Below are 20,921 nucleotides of genomic sequence, written 5' to 3'. Positions count from 1 at the left end.
TCAGATCTCAGTGTGAATGACAAACTGGCAGTGATGTACAGATTCATCTGTAATCTGTTTGTTGTGTGCAGTGCATACAGCACATTATGTGTGTTCCTAACCACTATGAAATGGAGGTGGCCACATAAACTTGCTGCATAAAACTGAGATGAAGAAGAAAACAAAAACTTACTTTTATACTTCCTAGTAGTTTCTTCAAGACTTGCGTACTGTCCTTTAATTCCAGATAAACACAGTGAAACAGAGAAGTGATCTTGCTAAAGAGTGCTGCAGTTCATTTTATTTGTCTATTTCTAACGTCTCCTTTTTTCCTGCAGTGGAGGAGTCCGACATTATAGACTTGGAGAAGCGCTACTGGCTGCTGAAAGCTCAGTCCAGAACTGGCCGCTTTGACTTGGAAACCTTTGTTCCACTGGTCTCTCCTCCCATCCACGCCTCACTAAGTGAAGGTTAGGGAACATTCATACAAGTGCATTTCTCAGAGGCTCTTGGTTTTTAGATTATATATAGAAAAACATTAGAGCTACAAGGTCTGTTATGGTCTTTCTTTTTTAATTCATGCCCTCACCAGTGAATACAACCCTTTGAATACAACCCTTTGAATAAATATTACCTGTGTTATTGATCTTGTTTTCCAGGCTTGTTTCATGCCTTTGATGAGAATCGGGACAATCACATCGACTTTAAAGAGATCTCTTGTGGACTGTCTGCGTGCTGCAGGGGGCCCATCGCTGAGAGGCAAAAATGTAAGCCCTGCTATGGTTTTGAATCATTACAGATAAATAGATCCCAGAGGCTTCACATAATTATACCATTCCTTTTTATCAGAAGTGTGGCCCGTTTCTTCTTTGTAGCTATTATCTGTCAGAGATGGAAACTTATTGGCTTCCTGCTAATAGACTGCATGGTCTAGGCTTAAAATAACATTTTTGTAGCAGTATTGTGCCTCAGAACCATATTTGTATTTCACTGCTGTATCACTTTCTTTTGCTGCCAGTTTGCTTCAAAGTGTTTGATGTGGACCGTGATGGGGTTCTGTCTCGAGATGAACTCCATGAAATGGTGGTGGCCTTGCTGGAGGTGTGGAAGGACAATCGCACAGACACACTCCCTGTAAGTTTCCACACTTTAGGCTAAATATGATAAATAGTCTAATATTGTGCGACCTGTACACTATGTTGCAGACAGGTGAAAGGAGAACTTCAGTATTTTTGAATCTGGGCCTTGGGTGTAAATGATTGATAGGGACAGCAATCTTTGAAATCAGTGCAGTATTGAGCGAGAACAGTGTACCCAGCCACCGCAAACACCTGCTACAACACAATCATCTACGACAAAGTACGTCACTAAAGTGCTTGCTTTTGCCACTGACAGGCTTAGTTTGTTATTAGAAGTGTCTGACAACATTATAGATAGACCTTTTTACTAAAGAGTAAGATCCTTTTTGCTTAATCAGAAACATTGGATTATATATACCCCTTCACTTTTTTCACATTTTGTAGCCTCATGCTAAAATCATTTAAAGTCTGTATCTAAACTCAATAGCCCACAATGACAAAGTGAAAACTGAATTTTAGAAAGTGCGTGTGTGTGTAAAATCTCTATTTACTCACCTCACATTTTTATATCCAGGACTGTTGTGAGTTTTTTCACAGCAGTAGCTGAGGATAAGGTGCTTGGTGTTTGCCACTTCCTGCTGACATATTTTGCTACCTTGCAGGAGCTGGACAGTAGCGTGTCAGACATAGTAGAGGGCATCCTGAAGATGCATGACACAACCAAGGTGAGACACAACTCTTAGTGACAGAATCATCTTTGCTTTGCTGTCAGGACGTTAATCCTTTGACTTTTACCTCAAAATGTAACTTGATATTATAATATTGAATTAGTATGTCAAGACCACTTCATATTCAACCATCTTAAATCTGCTTCATCCCACAATATAATATCACTGGGAGCCGCCCAGTGTACTTACAACCTTTCAGCAACAAGCCTTCTTGTCTTGTCTAAACTATTTTCTCCTACAATAACTATGTGCAATATGCTGACCTTTGTGTTGTTTCACTCCTCACCAGCTGGGTCACCTGACCCTGGAGGACTACCAGATATGGAGTGTGAAGAGCGCTTTGGCCAATGAGTTCCTAAACCTCCTTTTCCAGGTCAGTGCACACAGTACAGAGTTGTACTGATGTTTAACTGATATTGCCTTTAAAATGCAGTATTTATTCATTGTCATTTTCTGTGTATGTTCTACTCCCTTTTATTAATTTAGGTCTGCCACATAGTCCTGGGGCTCAGGCCTGCTACCCCTGAAGAGGAGGGACAAATTATCAGGTGCGTACATGTCCCGATTATTGTCACATTACCTGTACAGAACTTTGAGAAATGTACTGTTTGACCTAATGATCTTTGGCTATTGGATCTTTGTGTGTGTGTGTAGGGGTTGGTTAGAGAGGGAGAGCAGACATGGGCTGCAGCAAGGCCAAAACTGGTTCCTCATCTCCATGCTGTGGTGGCAGCAGTGGAAGGACTACGTCAAATATGTAAGTCAGGTTAAAGGAAATGAATTATACAGAAAACAATATGTACTAATGCTACATAAGCATTTATCAGGTGTGGTCCTTGTATAATGTTACATAGTAGCTGATTACAGGAATTTAGAGAGAGAAAGAGTTCCAAAGTGTTAATAGCAGGTGTAGGAAACTGGACAGGGTTATAGTGAAGTTATACCCTTTGATTAAATGAAGTTTATATTTCTCCACCTAATATTCAGACTGAATTGGAATTTAGTTTCCACTAGCTGACATGTCCCTCCCATCTAAATCATTTTAAGTCAACTGTATGTCTTCAGTCAACTTGTGTGACTGCATCAATCCCATCCACACTTCTCACCATTTCTATCTCTCCTATACATATATATATATATATATACATATATACACACACACACACACACAAACACACAATATATTGTATATGGTGGGGAGATTTCATTTTTCCCTCTTTCAGTAGTACTAGTGCTACGGTTTTGGATGATACATAGATATCGTGTTTATTAAACAAGGTTTGTCACTGCATCTTGCACAATAACCTCACACTGGAACAGAAACAGTCCCTGCCATGAAAGCAAACACCATATTAATCTCAGATATCACTTTAAACAATGACAGGGCAGTCCCTGCTGTTGTCTTCCTGTCCAGGAGCACAAGGGCATCGTGGTGGAGCAGCCATCCATCCTGAACTCGTTGCGAAGTCCGATGGCCACGGCCACTGTAGAACCCACCCCACCAGACAGACTGGGAGGACTGGGAACTTTCAGCCCTGTCAGTCCCACTGAGGAGAGGTCACCTGATGCTGTGTCCAGTGCCTCAGAGGCTACAGAGACGGGTCAGTCAAAACACATCATATCACATCAACAGTGGATTGCATACAAAAACAGAGATATAACAATTACTGAAGAGGTCCTGTGTTTTGTACACAACAGCAGCAGTCAGCATCCACACGGGGTTAATAAAGTTTTTAGTATACTGCCCAGTACAAAATAAGAGAGACCTTTTTTACCTCTAGTTTTCTCCAGTGTTCTCTATCCTTCTGCATGAAAACTGTGGCTATAGTCCACTACATATACCGAAGAGTAGAGAGAGTGTTCAGGTACTCTGTGAGGTTTGATGGGGAACACTAAAAGCACCTGCAACTTGTCTGTCACAGCACCTGTGCCTGTATAACACTAATTACAGATCCTATACTGTATATACTGAACATACCCTGTGAGTGGTTACGTTACAGCTATACCACACTCCCCTCAGTGATATCCTTCAGTAGTGACTGGCTTCTTGGCTTCACCTGTCCCTTTTAAAATTTTCATTTTAATTTTTAAAATCTTAATTTAGATTTGGTGCTGCTATAACAAAGTAATTTCCTGTCAAGGATCAATAACGCACTATTCTTCTTATTATTTTTCTTCTTTTATTAGTTGAATGCTGGTAATTGTCAGTGTAGTATTTTACCAGCCCACATCATTTATTTGTTCATGCTCACCTATTATTTGTGACTCAGCCATTTGTTGAATATCAGCTTTTATCTGAGAATTTACAGTAACAATGTATAGGTCAGAACCTCACCCATTCAAAGAGATAAGAGGCATGTTTTATTACATTTAGAATAAGCATTTGGGGTTTGGTTTTTCTGGCATTCTTCTTGCATCTACAGTGTTCTAAATGTTATCAATACATGGGGGCAATACATGAGTTGACTTGAATAATGAATCCCAGTCTGAGAATTGAATAAATTTAATATTTGTTTATTGTGTCTTTGTACCCCCCTCCTCCCCCCAAAATGCGTGGCCTGGTTGCTTCCTCTCATCCCTTCCCCACTTTTCCCCTGTGTTCCAGCAGCCCTGAGCCCCCAGGTAGCTCCTTCTGCCACAGAGAGCTGTTTTGCCCGTCAGCACAACGTATCAGACAACAACAATCAGTGTTTTTCTGGAGCCAATGGCCACCTCCCCTCCCAGTTGGCAGCACAAAGACCTGGAGCCATTGACAACCAGCCTCTGGTCACCACTGACCCCATGAAGGCAAGGACTATATGAGAGAGAGAGAGAGAGAGAGAGATATTGATTCTTGCCTTTTTTGTTGTTGTTGTTGTTTTGTTCTGTTTTTTTTATTTATTTATTTTTTTTTATGAGCAGTACAAAGAGAGTTGAATTACATATGTTGTCAGTATGACAGCATAGTAAGAAGCGGACTGTCCCACATGCATACTGTCCAGTTTATTTACATTATATATAGGTATAGGTGGTCACATGTAAATACATAAAACCCGAGTCTCATTTTGGTAACATAACATTTGTCTGTCTCATGTAGCTCCTAAACTGTATTTTGAGTTTGAGTTTACACCACATTGTCACCTTGTGGTTATAACAGAAAAGCACATTCTACAGTGAGTAGTTGTACCACAGATCATACATCATGTTCACAGCTTTGCTTTGGCATATGTTTGACATATAGAATAGTGAAGCTACAGTGTCAGAGAGAACTCTGGTGTTGGTGGGTTCTCTCTGAGTTTGCTCACTGAACCAGACTCATCTGATTGCAGGAGTCAAAGAGTTATTATACAAAGCCATGCATTTCACATGCTGATGTGATCCAGACCTTTGACAAAAAATGCATTTCACAGCTTTTTTTATCTTTAGAAGCATTTAGAATGTTCAGCACATACACAAAGCAGCAGTGTGTTAGAAAAATATTTTTGGCAGTTTTTTCTTTGGTTTGACAGAGGAGATGATGTGAAATACTGAAAGTAGGAGGCTCTCCTCCTGTCTTGGCAAAAGCTGTCATGGACCAGATCGTGCCTCCTTTTTCATTTGTCTTATTTATCTAAATTTTGTTCTAATGATAACTGTACATAACATTAGGAAACAGTCGTCTCTGTTTATTATCTATAATTCAAGTAGGTAGAATAGTATATTTGTACACATATTTAAATGCTGATGTCTGTGTTGTGCCCCTGCAGGCTCCTACATTAACCATGGAGGGTGGCAGGCTGAAGCGCTCCTTGCAGTTGGTGCCTGGTAGAGACTTTGAGACAGTGCCAGAGCCCGTGTGGCGGGCACTCTACCACTGGTACGGTGCCAACCTCAGCCTACCACGACCGGTGAGTGAATACAGCATAATCACTCAGCAGCTAATGAGCCTCACTATCTCTGTCATACTGTACTGGGCAATACTCAGTTCACAAGGTTGGTATGCATTCAAATAGATACCAAATATATAGTATGCAAATCAAACATGTTGGTATGACAAAATCTAATAGCTACTTAAGGAGCTAATTGGCGTAATTAAGAGGACACCTTCTTGTGAAGACAAGAACAAGGTAGTAGAAACTTGAAACCTACACTGCTGCAACCCCATATTGGACCAGATTGTCTGATTAGGTTTTGGTCTGTCTTGCAATGAGGTAAAACATATATACCCTGGTTTTTGGTGGGAGGGGGGGCACTTCTGGGGATACTTTTGGCTACCAAGTTTTACAAGTCTACTCATAAACTAAACATATATGTATGGTAACACATGCATGAGTGGAGCAGAGGTTTGTTGTGATTGTGTCCTACATGCATTTCAGAAGTTCCCTGTGTAAAAGAGAGTGAAACATAGCAACCACACACCTACTATATTATCAATTTGAATAATCCTTTAAATGGGGCTGGGGGGCGTTATTGGCATGAAAGACAATATAATGCGACAGGCTGTTGTAATTGCAGACTACAGACCAAAACATGCAGCATTAATGATGGGAAATATGAATGTGCAGCACTTTATAGAATGTTTATATTTCATGCAGGTTCAGTTTCCACTGAGGCTGAAATACTGTTAACATGAAGTCCATACTGAACACAACAGCATTACATTCATACATGTACAGCCTGAGTGTTCCAGGCAGAACATCATGAACAGTAACAGCTCATTCTCAGACATGTGACCCACGTGTTGACTGTAATCAAAGTATCTGGAAAATTATCACATATTTTCCATGTCCTTACATCTCATACTACAGATTAAGAACCCAGAGAACATGTGACTAATCTCCCTGTCTTTGTTGGCAGCCACGGTTTTATATTGTGTCGTTAGAGTCTCTTTGAATTCCTCAGTAAACCGACAGAATTAATGTGCGCTCTTCATCTGAGAGATACAGTGCACGCCTGTTTTATGAACACGCACTAACTCTGATTAAGTTAACACCGACTCAACTTACCGACATCTTAACCACCGTCATACTACCGTTTAACACAGATCGAGGCAGTCAGGGTTTGTCAACCCCGACTTTCACTGAGAACCTGAGTTAAACGAGAGGAGGTTGAACTCCCTTCGTAGTATAGGCCTCTGAACTACAGGATTGAAAGCAACTTTACAGATAAACCCAGATCAGAGGTTTCCAGACTGATCAATGCACTCTGTGGTTTCCATTTTTCCATTCAAGTAAAAACCTCAGCTTGCAGAGACTTTTAACTTTCCCTCTCACCTCTTCAGGTTATATTGGAGAGCAAGACAGGCCAAGCAGAGCTGGAGCTCTTTCCCCGCCACGTCCTCTTCCTCCGCCAGCAGCCGGCAACGCGCTCCCCACAGTCCAACATCTGGGTCAATATGGGTATGACCAGCCTGCGAATGTTCCCACCGTATTTACCCCCACCAAGAGGTAATGTAAGCCTGCAGCAAGACTAGAGCAAGCTGTCAACAATGCTTCATTGAGCATCCTTGCATCTCCCCCAATTTAATCGGACTGATCCAGCCCAAGCATTGCTCTTAAGTGGGCACTACAATCAACCACAAAGTCCCACGAAGGGGAATGACTGCTTATCACTATCAAAGATAATTCAAACTTTTCAATCTTCACAGACCTTGCCATTCAAGTTTGACTTCTGACCATCATTGTTGTAGGGCTCCACACTAATAGCAGTATTGTAGCAGGTATAGTTAGTCATTATAAAGTAAACTTTTAAGCTGTAATATGAAAAAATATTTGGAACAGTAAGGAACATGAGGGCATTGTAATAATTTAAATAATTTTGCTTTTTGAACATAAATAGTCAGTTATGCTCATACCTCACATACATTTGTGCTGACAAAAACACTAACCCACTTTCAAAACACTAACCAGCCCCCATTTTAGATGTAGTAGTATAAGGAGAACCAACAGTCAGAACCAACAGAAAGATTTTCAGCAGGAAAGTAGGAAGAATAGTCATCACTGTGAGTAGAAATATAATCAGCATATAGCCCTGCAAGGACAAGTTTGATGTTACAAATAAGTCATTTTTGAGGACACTTGAAATGAATGCACTGGTAATTCATAAAAGACTAACACTAGGTTGACAGAAAATATCATTATATCAGTTCAAAGTATCACCTGGAAACTTCTGTTTTTTGTGTGTCAGGTTTCACTTCAGTAATTATAGAGTTGCAAGAGCTGGTGATTTCCCGTTGGCTTCCAACAACAACAAGCTGGCTAATTTAACTATCTTTGCCTGTGTGGCCTTCACCATCCACTTTTCCCAAAACCTGTGTTGTTGGTTAATGGTTAGTCAGCTTTTTAAAATGTATTCAACGATGGATTATTCTCTGTTAATGCAAACCCTTACTGTACCGTAACATCGCCTGTCACTGCTGCAGCTTCATCAAGAACGAGTTGCAGTAACTATGGCAACACAATGCGGAAAGATACGACACATGCACATTATTACACAGTAGTTACGTGGTGTTAGGTACAGACACTCAGCATAGGTGTAAGTGAGGTCTCAGCATTGTTGAGCATTGATTTCCTGTTAAAATGTTTTCTGTAGTCTGTAAGCTCTACCAAATTAAGCATTTGCTATTTACTCTCAGTGGAAATCCTAAACATAGACCCACTCACTCACACAGTAATTGAAGCTGAATTTCACCTTTTTTTATTACTATCCCTTTGCATGATGTCTGAATGGATATCATGGGGCAAGTATAAACTCAAAATGCCTCAGTGAAAAAAAAAAGAAGATGACAAAGCAATAATTTCTAGACATACACAGTTGTTCAAATGTAATCAGGTTGGGGATGGCATCAGCACTCACCATGGTTCAAATCAAGTCAACATATCAGCTTTCATGCCACAGTGCAGACCTGAGTCCCCAGTGGAGCTTTGGCTTCCATCATGACTCATACTCTGTCTGAGCAGCAGCTTGTCATTGCTGGGCATTAAGACCCTCTCCTGGCTTCTGGTTAAATATCGAAAATAGATCTAATTATGCCTCATATTCCACAGAATATTTTCCTGACAGGCTCAGGCTATAGTGAATGTCTCAAACTCAAAAGTGTAGAGGATGATTCATTTTGTGGTATAATTGAATGGCAAGTCTGCGTTGATAGATACAGTGTATTCAGAAAGTACTCAGACCCCTTCACTTTGTGTTGTGTTGCAGCCTTATTCTAAAATAGTTCTTGTAAATGTAAGGTGTCATAGTAAAGGGTCTGAATACTTATGTCAGTATTTTTTTTTTGTTTGTTTTGTCATTATGGGATATTGAGTGTAAACTGATAACAGAAGAAATGAATTGAAACTATTTTAGCATAGGGCTACAACATAACAAAATGTGAACAAGGTGAAGGTGTCTGAATACTTTCTGAATGCACTGTAAGATGTGATTACATTTTGTTCCATTTAAAAATCAGATATTAAAACAATTAATTCTGTCAGTAATCAACACTTAAAGATAAGCTTTTGTATTGATTTAACAGGACTAATATTGATTGGTTTGTATTTGATTTAATCCAATCTTAGTTGATTGACCAATCAAGTTTGCACTGACTGACAAAATAGCCCTTTCTTGCTGCTTCCTTACAACTAATCCTCAGTCAAGAGAACGCTGTTATTAGTATTAATGTCCATGTGGGTAAATTATATGTCAATGATTGTTTACATTTTAAGTTTTCTTCATAAGACCAAGAGTGTGGTTGCCATTGCAACAAATCAGATTTCAATACAAATTTTTAGTAGAATGATTTGAATGGACAGTTTTAAAATACAGAAGGATTTTTAAGTTACAGTTGATGTCCTCCAGCTAAGAAAAAAACAAATGAACATGCATTAAAAGCAAAAACAACTCAAGTCAGTGTTCGGTAATCATTTCAGGTTGCCCCCTGTCCTCTCTTTATGCCCCAGCAGGTAATGTGCCATCCCCCAGCGCTCCTCTGAAGAGGGTGTTGGCCTACACAGGCTGCTTCAGCCGCATGGCCACCATCAAGGACATCCACCTCTACCTGTCCCAGAGACTCCGCATCAAGGAGGAGGACATGAGACTCTGGCTCTACAACAGTGAGGTGGGCCGCAATGCTGTCACAACAGTCCCCATTTCTTTCCCACGGTTTGACACACAGATCTGTTCTGTGATTTACTGGGCTAACCACAGGCTATAATGAAATATCAGGTATTTGTTAGCCGGTATTTGGATAATGGATAATGGTAGTTAATGATGGGGGCAGGAGGTTGCAAAGGACATTTTGTATCCTGTTACTTAACTTGGCCAGATTAACCTTTCAGGGGGTCCTGTGGCAAAAATATTCTCTTCAACCCCTTCTCACCCCACTACCACACTGCAAGGCCCAGAGTTTCACATCCCTTTAATGTGAGAAACATGAAACAATACTTGTTATAAAGGGTTACAGATTTAAAGATGTATGAATAAATAACCTGGGCAAAGTGGGCAAAGTCCAGTGGCCCCAAAAGTCTCATTCATATTATGGTCAATTGGTTTGTTCTGATTTAATTGAAAATGTATCTAAGACTATATACCACCAAACCACAATATCAGCTGGAGGCTGATTAGGAAGGTAGGTCTCTCTGGATAAGGCTTGATAAGACCTTCATTATTTCAGTTTTGTGCTGAAACGATGACTATTCCTAAAATTATTTACGTTACCACATAAACCACAGGGCAGGTAGAATTCCAGCACAGATTATGTGCACACATTTCACACAGAGTGTTTGAAGAACAGGGTTTAACAGGGGCCCAGCAGCTAATTTTTGTCTGAGGGTCTAGCCCTGAATGATATACAAAGAAAATCATATAGATCTTTAGATAGATATTGAAATATGAGTCATGATTTTCAATTTCCTGAAAAATGCTGGTTAATTTGACCATGTCTAATGGTACTTTTAAAATGAACCAATGCAGACAGAAGTACAACAGAGTAATTATTCCATAGTTGCAATAAATCAAAAGTTCTTAAAAAAAGTTGGATCAGTAACTCCTAGTTTCAGCATGTTTTGTCCTCTCGTCACCCTGCAGAACTACCTCACCCTCCTGGACGATGAAGATCACACACTGGAAAGTCTGAAGATCCAGGATGAGCAACAGCTAGTTATTGAAGGTATGAAACACCTTCATTTCCTTCCTTCCTTCTTCCAAAGCTTTCTTCAGATTTATTATTGTGCTTTAAGGAACAGATATTTTCATTGATATGAGTTAATAATGGCACATGGAGGTGGGAGCTTATGGTTTCATCACAGAAATGTCTTTCTCTTCTTCCACAGTCAGGAACAAAGACATGAGCTGGCCTGAGGAAATGTCTTTCATTGCCAACAGTAGTAAGATGGACAGACACAAAGGTAAGCTGCAGGACCCTGGATAATATGAGCACTAATTTTAGACAGGCTTTATCTTGGCAAAACATGCTCCGATTGGTGGAACTTAACAGTGCTTTATTACAGCCAGATATTACACTAGAAGGAGAATCTTTCAGTCAATACAAATCTTCTCATTGTAACATATAGCATGAGGCAGATGGCAGACAGTGATTGTCAATGAACAAGAAACTCCAGCAAAATATAATGATTTAAATGTAAAAGGCCAGAGTGATAAGGACTGTACATGTAAATGTAAATGTTGTACAGTAGATTAACATGAATAATTTTCCTTTAGTTTCACTGTTAGGAAGCGCTTTCTACCTCCCATGTATTCACTACTTTCAAGTCACAGAGCTAAGCATGATTTTTTTAAACCCCTGAAGATCCATGAAACTCATCTGACAACACCTACTGCTCTCATGCTGGTATTTCCAGAATGCTCAGACTTTTAACCATCTGAATTTCAAAAGTTCTTTACTTTTCTTTATAAAAGATGGAAAATGATTTGAAGAGTCTTAAAGGATTTTGGAAGTACCTTCAGGATAAACTTTCCAGGTTTCAGAAGGATACCCAGGGGTTTACCTTTTAACGTAGTACACAGGAGGCATAAACCCAATGTCGAATAGTGTTCACACCAAGTGTGATTGGAGGGATTGATACAAATTCCAGCCAGGATTGGCCACTTTTGATTTGGTATTCGAGTTTGACTTTATTTGGTAACAATTTGTCACATGAGAGTTATTAATCACTATTTTTATTTTTCATACATTCAATAACGAAAGATATTGTGGTTGTTACTCGTGGTCAGTTAATAATATTTGTTATCCTGATCCCATGATTTTTCCTCAGTCAAGTGTTTCTTTAAATCTAATCAGGATGTCCTTGTTCTCCAGTTCCTACAGAGAAAGGAGCCACAGGTCTCAGTAACCTTGGCAACACCTGCTTCATGAACTCCAGTATCCAGTGTGTTAGCAACACCAAGCCTCTCACAGACTACTTCATCTCAGGGAGACACCTCTATGAGCTCAACAGGTCCCATTTATGTGTACCATATTGGTATGAATCTTGCTGCCATCAGTCTGAACTTATGATTTTAACTGGCCTGTGTTGGTGCATTTATAGAACCAACCCCATCGGGATGCGAGGTCACATGGCCAAGTGTTATGGTGACCTGGTGATGGAGCTGTGGAGCGGCACCCAGAAGAATGTGGCTCCACTCAAACTCAGAGTGAGCAGTTTCATTATTATTTAAAAGATTGTGTGTGTTTTTACTTAACTAAAGTTGTCAGTGTGCGCTAACTTTGCTTACTAGTGAGTGATTTATTGCTCTGGTCAGGTTTTGTCACTTGTCTAACTCTTCACCTTTCTGCAAACTGAATCCCTATTTTTGTGGTCATGTGCTGTTTCTAAGTTACAGGAGCATTTTTACAAAGTGACTTTAAACATGCTTGTAAAAGGTTAAATAGAAATATTTTTTATGATGTTATTACTTCTCCAGTGGACGATAGCAAAGTATGCACCACGCTTCAATGGCTTCCAGCAGCAGGACTCCCAGGAGCTGCTAGCCTTCCTGCTGGATGGTCTCCATGAAGATCTAAACAGAGTCCACGAGAAACCATATGTAGAGCTGAAAGACAGTGATGGCCGGCCTGACTGGGAGGTGGCCTCTGAGGTCAGAGATCACACTGCTGATCAAATACTATGATCTACAAATGAAATGAATGCATATGTAAAGAACCAGGTTTTAATAACTTCACTGCATCTCATTCCACAACTTGTTTCTGCTCACCCAGAGTTCCCATAAATAATCAGTTATTTCAGGTTTAAATATTTCTGACAAGATAAGCAATGATCAAAGTTTGGGAAAAAAAACATCCTAGTTACTATTAATGAGGTGTTTTCTAACCAAACCATCTATCATCATCAAATTTATCCCCAACTGAGCCCTACCCACCTCAATCCACTGAAGACAACAAGAAAAACACAAACACAGAAGATTTTAAAGATGTAAAATAACCAGAATTGTATTATTATTATTATTATTATTAATTAACTACTACTGCTGAGAATCACAGTGGAGTGAAGAGTGTATAATGGAGTCAGTATCAGGAAACATATTAATGGATTTGGTGTTTCACTGAGTGAGAGTTAAAAAGTTCAAGGAAATAATGATTGGTCATTGTGACCTCTTTCTCACATTTTACCACACATTCACTCTGTCTAGAGTGTATTATTTCAGACTTTACTGTGAAGCTCAGTGCAGACTCCTGATAAGGGAAACTTGAATCAAAGAATATCATTTGCTGTTATCCATTACCTCCACCAATGAATGGAGTTACAGCTTAAAATGCAACTAAGTACACAGATCTCATCTCTGCCATTTGTAAGTAAGATTGCATTTGCAGAATGCAGAATGTTAATTATAAAAACTGGTTGACCAAAACAGCAGTTTAGATCAGTATATCATCGTAGAGTTAAAAAAAGAAAAAAAAGAAGGGGTTACTTTTGTATTGTCGATTTAAATTTCAAAACAGATTCTCTTTTTGACATTAACAGGATAGGAAGCAGTGTCTGAAATGTTTTGATTAACTCAGTGACAAGATGGAGGGAGAAGAGGCCAGTCTTTACTTTAAGTCTTAGGCTTCTCTGAATCATCTGAGCATTGAGCCCTCCTGTCCTTGGAGGGATGTCAAGGAAATGAGCTGTCACATCATCTGGTGTCCATTCTGAAAGTCACAGGATGAGGAGAAAACAGAGTAGTCAATGCCAGTCAGCCCATCAGCTAAGCTTTCCTTTAAATTGGTAATGATGTTTGTTTTTGTTTGTCCTGAAGGGAGGGATTTGTAGGATTAGTGGGTGTGTGATCTCACTAGTCTGTGTGTGTGTGTGTTTGTATGTGTATGCACATATGTGTAGGCATGGGAGAATCACCTGCGCAGGAACCGCTCCATTGTGGTGGACCTATTCCATGGTCAGCTCAAGTCCCAGGTGAAATGTAAGACCTGTGGCCACATTAGCGCTCGCTTTGACCCCTTCAACTTCCTGTCTCTGCCCTTGCCCATGGACAGCTCCATGCATCTGGAGATCACCGGTGAGGACAAGGACAGAGATTCTGAAACTGTATTTCTTCTTTTAATGACAAAGTCTGAATCCTGTGTCATGTTGTGGTGTGTTTGTAGTCATTAAACTGGATGGCTCCACACCTGTGCGCTATGGCCTGAGGTTGAATATGGATGAAAAGTACACAGGACTGAAGAAACAGTTGAGTGAACTGTGCAGCCTGAAGCCTGAGCAGATCCTCCTGGCTGAAGTCCATACCTCCAACATCAAGGTACTGAGGCTGCTCCTCTGACTCACAAATACATACAACATACAACACAATTAGATAGCAAATTAAAGACTCAGTTAACTCAAATTACCAAAACAAGATTTTATTAAATCCAACACTACAAACTAACTTCAGTTTATCTCTGCTGTAATTGGGGTGGATACCAGTGGTGCCATTATGTAACAAATACAGAATAAGAAATAACAGATTCATTCATCATTTTCACAGAATGATGCCAAATAAATTTGACTGACTCTTACTAGTTTTATCAGTAGCTGTTATTCCTGTTCAAACTTCATATTCATCCAAGTCCACCTGTAATTTCATAAATGTTTAATGTCTCATTGATGAACTTGTCAGTTATCAGTTATGAACACTGGAATAAATAAAATCATTTAAAGTCTTGAAAATTAGGTTGTAAATAAAATAAAAAATAGAACCCAGTTAAATAATCTTTCATCATTTAATCAGTCAGTTAGTCATTTTTTCAGCCCCAGTAAAACACTATGGATTAGTGACTGGTTGTAGACACATTCACTGCTTATTCATGTTTAAAGTGGGAATCCATCCCATTCTCATGAACATGATTACTCAGAAACACGTTTCTTCAAATTTGGCACAAACAATCACTTGAACTCAAGGATGAAGTAATTACAGTTTGGTGGTCAAATTTTCAGTAATAACACTTTGTTAGCCATTATTACCACCATAACTCAGGAACAGAAGGGGAGATTGTGACCATCTGTCCTGCAGCTTGACTGGTCGGTGGAGGGATACAACCACACAATGGTTATTGTTGTTACTTTCATAACTGCATGATGCAAGTTGCTCACCTGACTGTTACTGACAGGACTATTGTGGAGTACTACGCTCTGATGTACTAATGCTTTGTGTTTAGAACTTCCCTCAGGACAACCAGAAGGTGCGTCTGTCTGTTAACGGCTTCCTGTGTGCTTTTGAGATCCCGGTGCCAGGTTCACCAACATCACTGAGTTCACCCACACTGACAGGTAAACAGCCACTCCCACTTTGTGTTTGCATTAACTGTAGATCTGTCTGAGAATCCACAGTTACCTACAGTGTTGCATCTTTTCTCTCTGCCTCTCTCTCCTCCTCTTCATCAGACATCACCCCAATAGCCAATGGCTCAGCTGCTAATGGGCACTTGGGCAATAAGCCCATCCTCATCCCTAATGGTGGGCCCAGCACCATGGTGCCCTGCAGCCCAGAGACGCCCCTGGCCAACGGGGTCACCAACGGACACATCACACCGGTGCAGGAGAGCCCCTTCATAGGATACATCATTGCTATGCACAGGAAAATGGTGAGAATAGTATAATCTTTCTAAACAATTACAATTACTAGAATTTTATGAAAGAATGGATGGCAGGTTTTAAATACACTGTATCACTGATCCTTTTTGTAGGCTACAAAATAATCTCCATTACATCACATAAGAGCTGCTTTGCTGCAATTGTTCAGTAGGTGAGACTGCAGAGGAAGGTACAGTCCCTGCTCTTGATTTGACTTGCATGTTTGTGTCCACTTTCAGATGCGTACAGAGCTGTACTTCCTATCATCTCAGAAGAACCGGCCCAGTCTGTTCGGCATGCCCCTCATAGTTCCCTGCACCGTCCACACCAGTAAGAAAGACCTATATGATGCCGTCTGGATCCAAGTGTCCCGACTGGCCAGCCCATTGCCCCCACAGGAAGCTAGCAACCACGCCCAGGACTGGTAGGCTGACAGTCTTCTCTTTTCACCTTACATTATGTTTGTGTACTTTTTCGCTTTTGACAGAGCTGCATGTAGGACAGCAGTTTCCCCCTGCTTTTAGTATTAGCTAAACACACCACAATGCTTTGCTAGTAACAAACTGAAGATATTGACTTACTTCTCATCTGACTGGACGTCACAAAATATTTCCTAAGATGTTAGTGGTGTTGTAAAGATTGTTTTTACACTTTGTTTAATGTAGTTTAATGTAACTTAAGGACTCTCTGCAAGAATAAAACAGTGACATTATGTTATAACATAAGTTAGCAAATGAACTATGGAGTGGAAAAACAAAGAGAAGCACTTTCAAATGAAGATACCCACGACAGCATGCAGCAAGGCAAAACGAACTGGACCAGAACCTGATTTTTTCCCTGTCTTTTATTCTGCAGTGATGACAGTATGGGCTACCAGTACCCCTTCACTTTACGGGTAGTGGGTAAAGATGGCAACTCATGTGCCTGGTGTCCCTGGTACAGGTAAGACATGGAGTATTACATATACACTCATCTCACAAAGTAGGGAGTAACACAGTGGATAGTGATGAGACATTGTGCAGATTTTGGTAGAGACTTTCCTATTTGATTTTGTGTGGAGCACATATGTATTATGTATGATCAAAATATTAAATGTAATGTTTGAGTTATGCCATAAGCAGAAACATTGTCTGAAAAACAGAAAACCCAGTAAATTCTATTCTTATCTAAAATTGATCAGAATGATCTGAGTTGTTTTTTGTTTTTTTTTAATAAGGAATGTCAATAACTCCTGGGTTCCAAGTTTCTTTGTCCAAGCCTGTATGTGTGTGTGCGTGTGTGTTTCTAGGTTCTGTCGAGGCTGTACAATAGATTGCACGGAGGACAGAGCCTCTGTCGGGAATGCTTATATAGCTGTGGACTGGGACCCAACTGCACTGCACCTCCGCTACCAGACCTCCCAGGAGAGGGTGAGACACATACACACATACACATACACACCTTTTCTTTCTCACAGATTGGGAGCACAAACCAAAGTGGAATTATAGTCTGTCAATGTTTAAAATACCTCTGAGATACCAGCTATGAGTGCTTTTGCTTCTTCAGCCATGCACCTTAATGCTCTGTTAGCATTAGCAAACACAAATTTTTAGTTTAATGTCCACAGCAAATGGCCATGATTCCCTTCAGACTTTGCTTTTGTGACTTGAAATGAAATCAACCTATTTTCTATGTAAAAAAAAAAGGAAAATTTTCATGTTTGCACTTACATGAAGTCTCAATAAAACAACATATAAATCACAATTTACATGTATTTATAATAAAGTTATGCAAAAATGAACCAAAATGTTTAGAAGTGAGTAGTTTTTTGAGATATGCGACTAATGTAAATCATTTTCACGCATAAATAAATTCTCCCATCATGTTTTCATTACTTGCTCCCAGGAGGTGGTGTTCAAAGTCTAGTATATCTTGGTAGAGGTATGCTCCCATGTTCTCCTTGAATTTGTCAAGATTATCGTCGAGGACATGGACTCTCAGGGATGTCCTTTTTGCTGTAGTTCTTCTCAAGAGCTTCATTGCTGAGTGAGCTGCACTGCTGCTGTCCCACTGCAATGCATCATACTGACGTGTTGGATGATTTTATTTCCAGACTTTTACAGCACAGACATTGAAGTTTCTGAGTTTATCACAGCGGCTCACTTGGTCCTGGTATTATTGTGTAAGATGTGAGCTAAGAGCACAGTGAGATAAATAACTGTAACAGAAACGTGTAGTTTTGGGTTTGACCACACAGAGTCCCCAGTGAGCCGGTTACTGCTGAGTTAAATCAGCTAGAAATGAAATCCAGTAAAGAATCCAGGGGCATGTTAATTCAGCTGGTTTGTGAAAGTTTGCTCAAGTAAAGATACATTCTCTGGTTATACTGTACTATACAACAGTACTATACCACCAGTACTGTGGTACATACATGTCAGTGTGGGTATTTCCCTGCTGAATTATTCTGCACATACAGTATTTAAATTTTTCATACAGTATTTCCCTTTGTTTATTTGTTGTACAGAATCAACAAGGGTAGTCAGCGGTTAAATGGAGTTTAACAGTACTAATATACACCTATTAGATAATTAGTATGACCTACTGATGGTTAGATGCCAAGAGACAGCATTAATCAAAAGCAGTACGTAGGAGATCACTTGGGTTTACCTTGCCAGCATGTCTGATCTCTCCCTCTGTTTGCAGCTGCTCCTGGTTTCCTTTCACTGTGGTCAGTACACTGTCAGTCAGTGTGGTGTTAATGCATCTTCACCTCATTCAGTTTCATCACCATAATGGTCTCCCTGCAGATTGTGGAGGAGCACTGCAGTGTGGAGCAGTCCCGTCGGGCCCAGGCTGAGCCCATCAGCCTGGACAGTTGTCTGAAGGCCTTCACCAGTGAGGAGGAGCTGGGAGAGGACGAACTCTACTACTGCTCCAAGTGCAAGACCCATCGACTAGCCACTAAGAAACTGGACCTCTGGAGGCTGCCACCCATTCTGGTGAGTGTCACACCTCTATGACTGTGACAGACTAGAGCTCTGGTCTCACAGGAATGTTTTTTTTGTAGAGTTCTTAGTGTGGTTTTCAGTATTATTTGTATTGACATGAGTTTGCTAAAGGACTCCTCTCTCCTCTCCAGATTGTCCACCTGAAGCGCTTCCAGTTTGTCAACGGTCGCTGGATCAAATCCCAAAAGATTGTCAAGTTCCCACGGGAGAATTTTGACCCCAGCGCCTTTCTGGCTCCCAGAGACCTGGAGCAGCACTGTCTCCACTCCCGCAGCGAGAGTGAGGATCTACTGAGAGTCGGAGAAGACAACCTGTCTTCCATCTCTGCCCCTGCTGGCTTCTGCAACCTCCCCAAAGGTACCACATGCTGATTCCTGACTCTTGTTGACTCGTGTCTTTGTGTTCATTATATGTTTGATGGTGAAACTAAATCATTTGAAGTGTAAATGACCAGAGCAGTTTATCATCCAGCTGCAGAGGAAGTGTCTTAAACGTTGTGGTCTCCCACCAGCCTCCCCTGCCTCTAGCAGGAAGTCAGCACCTTCTCTCAGCCGGAACAGCAGCCCCTCTAGCAGCCCTAAGAGCAGCAGTGGAAGCCGCAGGCCTGGCCGGCTACGGCTGCCTCAGCTGGGCAGTAGACACCGCCTCTCGAACAGCAAGGAGAACCTGGATGGAGCCGCTAATCCTGAGGCTGAGCCAAGGGAGAGCGCAACACAGGCAGACACAGAGGGGAGCACAGCAGCAGGGGTAGTGGGCCTTCCTGGATCAGGAGAGGCTATCACATCAGAATCATTGTGCAGTACTGAAGCGTCCAGCAGCCACTGTGACGTGGTCCTGGTGAACGGTGACAGCAACGGGCTGAGCTCAGACTGCAGCACCGAGAGCAGCATGGACCCTGACAACTCACTGCTGCAGCACAGAGACAACATGTGTCTGGATGCCATCTACAACCTCTATGCAATATCAGTAAGTCACTGTCATACAGATAGCTTTAATGGGCTCTCCCAGTACACTTTCTGTTTGAAACACGTCTAAAATATTTTTCTGGTCATCTCTGCAGTGCCATTCAGGAATCATGGGAGGAGGCCACTATGTGACATATGCCAAAAACCCCAATGAGAAATGGTACTGTTACAACGACAGCAGCTGTAAGGTGAGGCAGCAGAACAGTTCATACAGCATACCTGTCATTACCATGTTCAGTTTATTGCCATAAGCTACACATACAATATCACAGCCATACACAGCTTAGAAAAATATCCCCGTTATACTTTCACATTGGGGCGCCCCCATAGCTGAATGGTTAAGGCGTGTACCACACGGGCCCTGAGCAGACTGTTCGACTCCCGATCCGGCCAGACCTCTGCTGGATGGATGGACTTTGACTTTGATTTTTTTATTATTGAATCAGATTAGTTGACTGTTTGCTAAACCCCACCCCCATCAGTGATGGTCAAAAATCATAGTTTAGCAACAGCAACTAGGCATGGCTGGACAGCTGAGATTTTTCCACAGGCTTCAGTGATGTGCATAGGCCTCTAACAGGAGTAATAATAAAATCATTACTAATGGCAGTAATAGTAATAGTAATTATAAGAAATGGATTGCTTTAAAATAAGCAGAAAACAGTATTAGAGACAGTATTAGCATGGTATTAGTTGACTAAATCATTTTGTCCCTTTAAGGGCTCACAATTTGACTGTGGTGGAGCGAGTCCTGTCCTGGATGCTACTGTTTCAAAGTAGAGAGTAACATTAGCATCTCCTACTCTGTATTGGATTTGGTTACTCTGCCTGAGAAGACTGTGATTAACTCATCAGTTTCTGCTCCTCTCTGATGTAAAAGAGAAACATGCTGTTTGAAAGTACTATTAACAAAGTTGCTTTGTTTTTCTAAGTATTATGTAGTAAACATCTGAATGGTGCTCTGTTAAAAAGAAATTAAAGTCTGTTCTGTAGTATAATGCTATGACTAGCTAGCTATACCCTGCATCGCAAGACCAATGCTGCTACTTGATTTTTACTTGTGTTAATATCAAAAACGACACTCTGCAGAAAGCAGTGCGTGCTACTATACATCTCAGATCTCATTTCTGCCACATATAACGTGGCATGAAAAGTTAAAAAAAAACTCCACTTTGTT

At 40.7% G+C, this 20,921-nt stretch overlaps 1 protein-coding gene across 8 annotated transcripts in view; it reads left to right on the top strand.

Annotated features, from left to right (window-relative positions):
- usp32 (ubiquitin specific peptidase 32) overlaps positions 1-20,921 on the top strand; it is a 55,467-nt gene that overhangs the window by 30,354 nt on the left and 4,192 nt on the right. Inside the window, exons 6-33 of one of the 8 annotated variants that reach the window (XM_018701208.2) lie at positions 318-449; positions 639-746; positions 998-1,113; positions 1,721-1,783; positions 2,076-2,159; positions 2,273-2,334; positions 2,441-2,543; positions 3,201-3,387; positions 4,395-4,573; positions 5,512-5,652; positions 7,026-7,191; positions 9,691-9,845; positions 10,814-10,895; positions 11,059-11,133; positions 12,045-12,183; positions 12,274-12,379; positions 12,650-12,823; positions 14,068-14,242; positions 14,331-14,482; positions 15,378-15,489; positions 15,604-15,803; positions 16,032-16,216; positions 16,648-16,734; positions 17,081-17,201; positions 18,579-18,770; positions 18,911-19,136; positions 19,291-19,745; positions 19,840-19,932. In XM_018701208.2, the coding sequence (XP_018556724.1) occupies positions 318-449; positions 639-746; positions 998-1,113; positions 1,721-1,783; positions 2,076-2,159; positions 2,273-2,334; positions 2,441-2,543; positions 3,201-3,387; positions 4,395-4,573; positions 5,512-5,652; positions 7,026-7,191; positions 9,691-9,845; positions 10,814-10,895; positions 11,059-11,133; positions 12,045-12,183; positions 12,274-12,379; positions 12,650-12,823; positions 14,068-14,242; positions 14,331-14,482; positions 15,378-15,489; positions 15,604-15,803; positions 16,032-16,216; positions 16,648-16,734; positions 17,081-17,201; positions 18,579-18,770; positions 18,911-19,136; positions 19,291-19,745; positions 19,840-19,932 (4,070 nt within the window). Of the gene's footprint in view, positions 1-317; positions 450-638; positions 747-997; positions 1,114-1,720; positions 1,784-2,075; positions 2,160-2,272; positions 2,335-2,440; positions 2,544-3,170; positions 3,388-4,391; positions 4,574-5,511; positions 5,653-7,025; positions 7,192-9,687; positions 9,846-10,813; positions 10,896-11,058; positions 11,134-12,044; positions 12,184-12,273; positions 12,380-12,649; positions 12,824-14,067; positions 14,243-14,330; positions 14,483-15,377; positions 15,490-15,603; positions 15,804-16,031; positions 16,217-16,647; positions 16,735-17,080; positions 17,202-18,578; positions 18,771-18,910; positions 19,137-19,290; positions 19,746-19,839; positions 19,933-20,921 lie in introns of all 8 variants that reach the window. The other 7 variants (XM_018701219.2, XM_018701201.2, XM_018701193.2 and 4 more) reach the window with 7 other exon arrangements.

The sequence above is a fragment of the Lates calcarifer genome, linkage group LG21, assembly GCF_001640805.2.
Source record: "Lates calcarifer isolate ASB-BC8 linkage group LG21, TLL_Latcal_v3, whole genome shotgun sequence".
NCBI lineage: Eukaryota > Metazoa > Chordata > Actinopteri > Centropomidae > Lates > Lates calcarifer.
This window is presented reverse-complemented; position numbering and strand designations above follow the sequence as displayed.